Source organism: Malus domestica, chromosome 12 (genome assembly GCF_042453785.1).
Source record: "Malus domestica chromosome 12, GDT2T_hap1".
Lineage (NCBI taxonomy): Eukaryota > Viridiplantae > Streptophyta > Magnoliopsida > Rosales > Rosaceae > Malus > Malus domestica.
In genome coordinates, this window is record NC_091672.1 from 12,257,472 (window position 1) to 12,266,134 (window position 8,663).

At 41.3% G+C, this 8,663-nt stretch overlaps 1 protein-coding gene across 1 annotated transcript; it reads left to right on the forward strand.

The window, feature by feature from the left end:
* Window positions 1-5,354: 5,354 nt before the first annotated feature.
* Window positions 5,355-8,333, forward strand: LOC103449803 (probable auxin efflux carrier component 1b). Its single transcript, XM_008389120.4, has 6 exons — window positions 5,355-6,807; window positions 7,018-7,294; window positions 7,379-7,464; window positions 7,563-7,720; window positions 7,794-7,870; window positions 7,986-8,333. The coding sequence occupies exons 1-6, from the start codon at window positions 5,676-5,678 to the stop codon at window positions 8,050-8,052; spliced, it is 1,797 nt and encodes a 598-aa protein (XP_008387342.2). The 5' UTR covers window positions 5,355-5,675; the 3' UTR covers window positions 8,053-8,333.
* Window positions 8,334-8,663: the final 330 nt, after the last annotated feature.

Here is an 8,663-nt window from a genome sequence, read left to right on the forward strand (position 1 = left end):
TTCGAACGTCAAGCCCATTAACTTAAGTTGTATGACAATTTAATGAATAAAGATTCATTAAAGCCCAAAAGCCCAAACATCCCTAAATGGCCAGCCATGATGAAATGAATTAGGGTTTTGGTTGTTTAGGTCACTTAAAGAAGTGACTATATAAATGACTTTATAACTAAAATTCATTAAGGAAATATTAAGGGTTTATTTTGGGGGAAAATTGGTGAGAATTGTCTCTCTATTTTCTCTCTAAATAGGCCAACACCTTGGAGGGTACATCTAGCAATCCTACTACTCCAAGGTCACTCATTTCTTCTACAATCGAACCTTGGTGTCGAGAATTAGAGGTTCTCAATTTTGGGAACTTGGAGAACCTATTCTTCCATCCAAATCCATGGATCTAAGAAGCAAGGAATGAAGGCCCCTATCTCTTTGGGTGATTAGCCTTTGCTTATGCAAAGAGGAATCTACAAAGGTAAATTTATCAACTCACTTTGTTTTTTAGTTGATTATTGGTTCACCAATCTACTAGGCTTTGAATTTCATGGTCATGTTTTGTTTTTGAGTACATACAAGCATGATTCCGCCTTTAATTGTTAAATTGCATGCTATATGATGTTGCTCAAATGAACATGTTTTTCAAAATAATTCCTTCACCCGGACCGACCCGTTTCTAATTATAATGAACGACCCAGATTGGATGATAAGTTATCATCCAATCTCAATTGTTAGTTTCAAGATCAACCCTAGCCAATTCCTCCAGGTTCCAGAATCACTCCCTCGCCTATCCTTCGACTCCATCGCCTCTCCCTGGACTCCCTCCACTCAATCGCCTCTCCCTCAACTCCCTCGGCTCTAACTCTCAATCGTCTTCCCCTCACCTCACAGTACTCACACCAGCCTCATTATCTAGGTTTTAATTTCCTAGCTCCAAGGTGTGGGGGTTGCAGGTTTGATGGAGGTGGGTTCTGGGTTTCCAATCTGAGCTCGTAGAGCGACGAGTGTGTAGAGAAATAGGGGCCAAGAGTTGAAAGGGTTTGAGAGAGAGAGTTACAACCTTAGGGTTTCGAAGGTAGAAATGGAATGATGGATGGTGGCTGTGCAATCTGTGCGATGTAAGATCGAGAGTTGTAGAGGAAGCTTTGTTTCTCTTCCAGTTTTTTAGTTTCTGTTTGGTTTAATTTGTCTGTAACCTGAGCTCAATTCCAACTGTAGTTTATGTTTGGTAATTGCAGAAGTGAAAATTCTATGCTACTGTGCATAACCTGGGCTCTGTTGATGAAGCATTTCCCTTTTTTGTCTGAATCAGAAAGATGTTTGAGGGCTGCTGCTGATGGTTCTGAGGGATCAGGGCTAGGCTCTCTACGCCGTTGTAGACTGGAGCTCACAAAACGTGGTCTTTTGGGGATAGCGTGGCCATTTCAACTTTGATGGACTGCGTGGCCTTGGCGGATGGAGGCAGAGACATTGACAAAGGTGGAGGTTTCGAGAAAAGAAAAAAAACAAACAAACAAAGAACCCGTGGACCCGGCCCTTTCCAACAGGGCCGGGTAAGGTTCAGTTCCTATATAAGAATATGTTATCCCCGGCCCGGCCCATGCCCACCCTTAGTTGTGATACCAAATGGGGCGGAAATGGGAGCAGTTAAAGCTCGTATGTGGGAATATATATATATTAAATCATATAGTGGCATCACAACTGCCCTAATAAGGGTTCTCAGGGCATCTATGTGGGGTTTACAATTTACAACAATCAAAAACTAAAAAGAGTAAGATATGTAAGTGTTTATAATAGCACGAAAATCAGGGAACTGAGAATGAAAGAATATGCATTGACGTTTGAGGTGGATTTAGATTCATTTGGTTTGATTTTTTGTTAAAATTTTGAATAGAAAATGAAGGAAAAAAATCTAGGGAATAAGATGTTCAACAAATTTGGGCCTAAAGTTAGGTTTACTCGACATTGAAATGAAATTAGGCTGATATTTGACTTTGGATCGAGCTTAGAAAATGAACACTGAACATACATAAAAAATATTAATTTATAGTCACTCGGTTTGGTTCGGTTCATAAACCACCAAAATCAAAACCGAACCAATAGTTTTCTGTTTGATCGGTTCAGTTTTGGTTTGGTATTCTTTCTAAAAATTTTTGTTTTGTTTTCCAAGCCCACCCCTAATTGACGTATCGTTGGTCTAAACTCATAATGTACAACACGTACAAACCACAAAATCAAATTAAGAGTCTACAAAAAAGCATGAGATACGCCCAATGAGTAAATAGATATAAAGTTTTAATACATGTACTTCAAAACCCTTATTTTCTTTAAAATGGTGGTGTTATAGACAATGCATGATATATATTTTTTTAAATGATACTATTTTGAACACCTTAGTGTCCTGTAACGTACCATGTGAGCTGCTCATCAACTTTGGTATATAACAATGTCATGAAACAAGTGGACTAGACTCTCTCTCTCTCAAGAACAGTGTCCTCTCTCTAAAAAAGCCCCAAATTTCTAAAAGCTTCCTCGCCATCAGCCCCTTATTCCGGTTTGGGGTCGGCGGCAGCCCAATGCTCACCCCTCCTTGCCCTCCTCCCTCTTCACCTTTCTGTTGGAAATGTGCCCTAAAGCCAATCATATGATGATACTTTACGGACATTTCACATGTTAAACTAATCTAGTTTAACTATAAAGGGCAAAGATTATTGTTTGAGCCGTCTCATATAAATGTTATATGCTTAAACGATAAAGTCCAAGGAATATGTGATTGGGAGAATGCGATCTAATGAAGTTAGATTCATGAGACCATTCTTTCGTAGACATATCCTAAACATTCCTGATCATAGGATTGCCAATTGGGCATTGACAGTCCATTAAGATCAGTACGTGTTGTGTATTCTCTCAGGGAGAGTGACTAGTCTCGAGTCATTGGTGTGTGTGACATCAAGACAAGTACGTAGGTGCTCAATAGAGAATGAGTTCACTGAACACGATCAACGAAGAGTTCTCATATTCATGTCACATGAGAACTCATGGTTGGGATAATGCAAAGTAGTCATTTGACCTGAGGCATCACAGCTGTCTTGTGGTTAAGTCCTTGATCTTTGATTATGTCAAAGTCACCCCATCGGGGTGTCCACGGCATCGTTGGGGTTAAGCCACTTAGTCATGGAGGCAAGTGAATGCGCAACAAGGGATCTCTAACCTTCAAACCGTTTGAGGGAGAATACTCTATGATATGATTAAGAATATTTGGCCAAAGTATGAATGAGATTTAGGAAAGCGTTCCAAATCACATTCAAGGTAATCATATAAGCACACGAATCACATTGGATAGTAGACATGAATAAATAAACTATCAAACCAAACAATGTGGTCAAGAGTATTGTATTAGAGAAAGACCGTATTGCATTTGTAATCCTAAACTGAATAGGTTCTCCACCTCTTCTGATTAGCTTGGGTAACCATGATATGCTGCTAGGTGTCACTCATGGTTTGTGGAAGCCCTAAACGTGTGTAATCACTAAAGGGAGAATTGAAAGTAAGTTTCAATTCACAATCGATGTGAAATGGTTTTAATCGCCCACTGCCTAGCTAAAAGGAACCTAATGGATCGTACACCGTGTAAGGTGAAGATTGAAGAAACAATGGAGATGAGTAAGAATGATTAAATGGTTTAATTATTTATTAATGGCAAGGATTAATTAATATGTTAATTAATCAAACGAATAAGTTCGTTAAAGACCTCGGGATAGTTTTTTGGACCTTAAGGCCCAATGGGCTTCGAACGTCAAGCCCATTGACTTAAGTTGTATGACAACTTAATGACTAAATATTCACAAAGGCCCAAACAACCCAAATACACCCTAAGGCCGGCCATATTGTTAAGGGTAGTGAACTTGGACTTATTTACAAGTTTGCCACTCAAATGAATAAAGGTATAAATATGACTTTATAGCCAAAATTCATTTAGGGTTTGTTTTGGAGAAAATTGGAGAGAACATGTCTCTCCATTTCTCTCTAAAGAGGCCGGCCCCTTGGAGGGTGCATCTAGCAATCCCACTACTCCAAGGTCACTCCTTTCTTCTCCAATCTAACCTTGGTGAAGAGACTTAGAGGTTCTCAATTTTGGGAACTTGGAGAAACCTTTTCATCCATCCAAATTCATAGATTTAAGATGCAAGGAATGAAGGCCCTCTCTTTGGGTGATTAGCCTTTGCTTATGCAAAGAGGAATCTACAAAGGTATAAATCTCAACTCACTTTGTTTTGAGTTGATTAATGGTTCACCAATCTACTAGGCTTTGAATTTCATGGGTAATGTTTTGTTTTTGAATGCATGCAAGCATGATTCCGCATTTTAATTGTTAAATGCATGCTATAGATGTTATTTAAATGAACATGTTTTCACAAAATAATCCTTCACTTTCTTCCTCCCTATCCCCCCATTTCTCCTTGTTTCTTGGTTCTTACAGTTTCATCCGACTCCCCCCAATTTTTCCCTTCTCCAAACCACCATGGCTGGTGATTGAGATTTTCTTTTTTATGCACTTAGATTTCGGCTTGTTCCTTTCCAAATAATGCTCCTCACCATGGATCTTCAACCATCTACCCTTGCTACTCGGTTCGTCGGGTATCTCTTCTTGGGATCTCTTCCGAAAGCCCACTTTAGTGGTTTGTAGCATTTAAAGTGCATTTTGAACTAATTTGTAGGATTATGGGAGCGCTCTCAGCATGGTAGCTTGCCTACCCCCTCTTTTCTGTTCATTTTTTTTGTTCCTTGGCCCTTCTTCTGGGTGGTGGCGATGGATCTGCGGTGGTGGTGTGGCTGTTTTGGTAGAGGTGTCTGCTTTACATTTTCATGTCTAGGCTTTTCGGTTTGTTTGCTATGGGCTGCTCACTTTGGGCCTATTTCATTGTAATTTTCTTTTATGGAGTTGGACTCTTGCTTGACCTTTTTTAAACTCTCTTTTGGAGTTATTCTTATCTTGTAATAGTTTTATCTTTCAATGAAATTTACTCTAATTGACAAAAAAAATGTCATGAAACAGAATAAAAATAAGAAATAGTGAAGAGAATCTTTTGAAGCTTTCTAGCTTTTTTCCTTGATATGCAACCCTTTTCTCCTTGATGCTGTTTGGTCTTTTCCCTCTTAAAAACTGATTACTTTTCTCTTTGTCTAGAGAGAGAGGGAGAGATGCCCGTTGCCAAGTCCCTTCCCCGTGTCTCTAAAAGTGAAGAAAGTTTTTGGCTTTGCCATCCCCCAAAAGACTTAAAAAGCTTCACAAAAGCCCTCGGCTTTTATTTCCTTGTCTGCCATTAGAATGCCATAAATATGGTCCCACTTTACTTCTCTCCCATATCCCCACTTGCCACCATAACCTTCCCTCTCTCTCTCTCTCTCTCTCTCTCTCTCTCTCTCTCTAGATTGTAGTTAGAGAGAGAATCAACACTGGTCATTCTCTGGTGATTGCTTCCCTTTACTCATCTCTGTCATTGACTCTTTCCACGAAAATGGGTTGATATTTTACTTCCAAAGTCGCCCACAGAATTTGATTTTCCTTCTGATTTCTGAAAAATCTGAACTGGGTTCTGATACCAACCCCATTTTCCCATCTGGATAGTCCTCAAATCCCACAAAAACCCATCAAAAACAGAGAAATTCGCCACCTTTAACCAAACATGATCAGTTTCACAGACCTGTACCACGTCCTCACTGCCGTTGTGCCGCTGTACGTGGCCATGATCTTAGCCTACGGCTCCGTGAAATGGTGGAAAATCTTCAGCCCCGACCAATGCTCGGGCATCAACAGGTTCGTCGCTCTGTTCGCAGTTCCTCTGCTCTCCTTCCACTTCATCTCCACCAACAACCCCTACGCCATGAACTACAGGTTCATAGCGGCTGACACCCTTCAGAAAATCATCGTCCTGGCGGTCCTGGCTGTTTGGTCGAGAACAAGCGCCAGAGGCTCTCTCGAATGGTCCATCACTCTCTTCTCCCTCTCCACTCTGCCCAACACTCTGGTCATGGGGATACCACTTTTGAAGGGCATGTACGGCGACGCCTCCGGCAGCCTCATGGTCCAAATCGTCGTCCTCCAGTGCATCATTTGGTACACTCTCATGCTCTTCCTTTTCGAGTATAGAGGTGCCCGCCTCCTCATTGGTGAACAGTTCCCGGACACCGCCGGCTCCATCATTTCCTTCACGGTCGATTCCGACATCATATCCTTGGACGGGAAAGAGCCGTTGCAGACAGAGGCCGAGGTAGGAGAAGACGGGAAGCTCCATGTCACTGTCAGAAAATCGACGAGCACTCGCTCCGAAATCCACTCCAGAAGATCCCACGGACCCAACTCCGGCGTGTCCTTAACCCCAAGGCCTTCTAATCTCACCAATGCGGAGATTTATAGCCTTCAGTCTTCGAGAAACCCGACTCCCAGAGGCTCCAGCTTTAACCACACTGATTTTTACTCCATGGTGAACGGGAAAAACATGAGCAATGCCAGTCCGAGACAATCGCACTACGGCAATGTGGGGTCTGATGAGGAGGCCGGAGGAGTTGGGGGGGCCAGAGGACGAGCAAATGGGGGGAATTCGGGGTATCCGGCGCCTCCCAGTGCCGGAATTTTCTCTCCGGTGACCGGACCCTCTGCCGGAGCCAAGAAGAAACCCATTGGGGCTGATGGTGGCAAAGACCTTCACATGTTTGTTTGGAGCTCAAACAATTCGCCTGCGTCGGAAGGAGGCATTCATGTTTTCAGAGGAGGAGAATATGGCAATGAACTTGCTGGGGTTGCTCCCCACTACAAAGGTAATGCTTTTGCAGTTGAAATATCTGTTTCTGTTAATTCCTGTAACTGTAATTGTATTTGTCCGGATCAATGTTTCAAGTTTTTGTTTGTTATTGCTTTTTGGTATTTCCCAGTTTTGTCCTCTTGCTTTCCAAAACAAAAATCGCCTGCTTTTTATTGGTACCATTTGGCATGTTGAATCTTGATCCACAACAACTGCTGTTGAATAGATTATGATGAGTTTGGCCGAAATGAGTTCAGCTTTGACAACAGGCCGGCTTCAAACGAGGCAGATCGGGAAGGTCCGGGGCTTTCCAAGTTGGGTTCGAGCTCCAGCACTGAACTCCACCCCAAGACAGCTAATGGTGGTGAATCAAAGACCGCAGCCATGCCGCCTGCTAGCGTTATGACCCGGCTTATTCTAATTATGGTGTGGCGAAAACTGATTAGGAACCCAAACACTTACTCAAGCCTCATTGGCCTCACCTGGTCTTTGGTCTCCTACAAGTAAGCATTATTGACTTGTACAGTACATCGAAGGGACCTTTAAAATCATAATTTCAATCTATAATCCGTGTTGTGATTTTCCAGGTGGCACATTGTTATGCCTGCGATTGTAGCCCGCTCGATTGCCATTCTGTCTGATGCAGGTCTTGGAATGGCCATGTTTAGTCTTGGTATGTTTAACTTGTAGTCCTTTGTGCTAAATGTCATACACAACTACAGCCTGAAGTATATATCGTTAATGAGCATTTTATTTGTAATGGGATTGCAGGCTTGTTCATGGCTTTACAACCAAGGATGATTGCTTGCGGAAATACAATTGCTTCCTTCGCCATGGCAGTTCGATTCCTTACAGGGCCGGCTGTCATGGCGGCGGCCTCAATTGCCGTTGGACTGCGAGGTGTTCTGTTGCACATTGCCATTGTACAGGTGCGGGAGTTTTAGCAATGCAGTAACAAATTGTACGCGGGAATTTATTCTTGTATTGTGTTCGATTTTTCAGGCAGCTCTTCCACAAGGGATTGTTCCGTTTGTCTTTTCTAAGGAATACAATGTTCATCCAAACATACTAAGCACCGGGTTCGATCACCAACAATCTTCATCTTGAATTCGATTAAACGTCACGTCTCTTATTAGACTAGTAGCATTCTATCTGAATTCATCTGATACGAGTCCTTTTTTTCCTGTTCTGCAGGGTTATCTTTGGAATGCTAATCGCTCTTCCGATCACATTGGTTTACTACATCTTGCTAGGGCTTTGAAACAGAGATCTATTTATCATGTCGAGCAAACATAATGTAGGAGGATTACCCTTTGGCATTAGGGAATTTTTTTTTTTTTTTTTTTTTGTTCCCCTAACCGCATAGGTTTTCAGAAGAAGGTAGAGAGAGGGAGAGACGTGGGAGGAAATATATTGACATTGACAAATTCTCTTCACACAAGGTTTAGAATTTAGATATGGAGGGAGAAATTGAGAAATGAGCTTTCAGAGGTTACTTATGCTGTAATTTGCCTCTTTATATGAACCCTTTCTTTCTTTCTTTGTTTTTTTTTTTTTTTTGTTGGTTAAAAAACCCTTTCTTCTTTTGTGCCTCTTTTGATGAAGTGAAGCCTCTCTCTCCCCTACATATTTCCTTTTTGTCAAAGGGGATTTTACTCAATTGGATTCTCTCTGCAAGATATTTAAAGCTCAATTGGAAGGGATTTTCATTTTAAAAAAAAAGGAATTAGTTTTAGGACTTAGTATTACACATTAAACTTCAATGATCCGAAATTTTTATTCGTGAAGTTTCAATTCTTAGATTATTCTTACAAAAATTTAATTCAATCTAAAATTGTTTGCCTATTTAATTATAACGATGAAATTTTAACA

Bases quoted from the DNA above. Each gene is read 5' to 3' on its own strand.
- LOC103449803 (XM_008389120.4), top strand. From the start codon at position 5,676: ATGATCAGTTTCACAGACCTGTACCACGTCCTCACTGCCGTTGTGCCG. The intron at 7,465-7,562 runs GTATGTTTAACT...ATGGGATTGCAG, and splicing joins AATGGCCATGTTTAGTCTTG to GCTTGTTCATGGCTTTACAA. The intron at 7,721-7,793 runs GTGCGGGAGTTT...TCGATTTTTCAG, and splicing joins TGCACATTGCCATTGTACAG to GCAGCTCTTCCACAAGGGAT.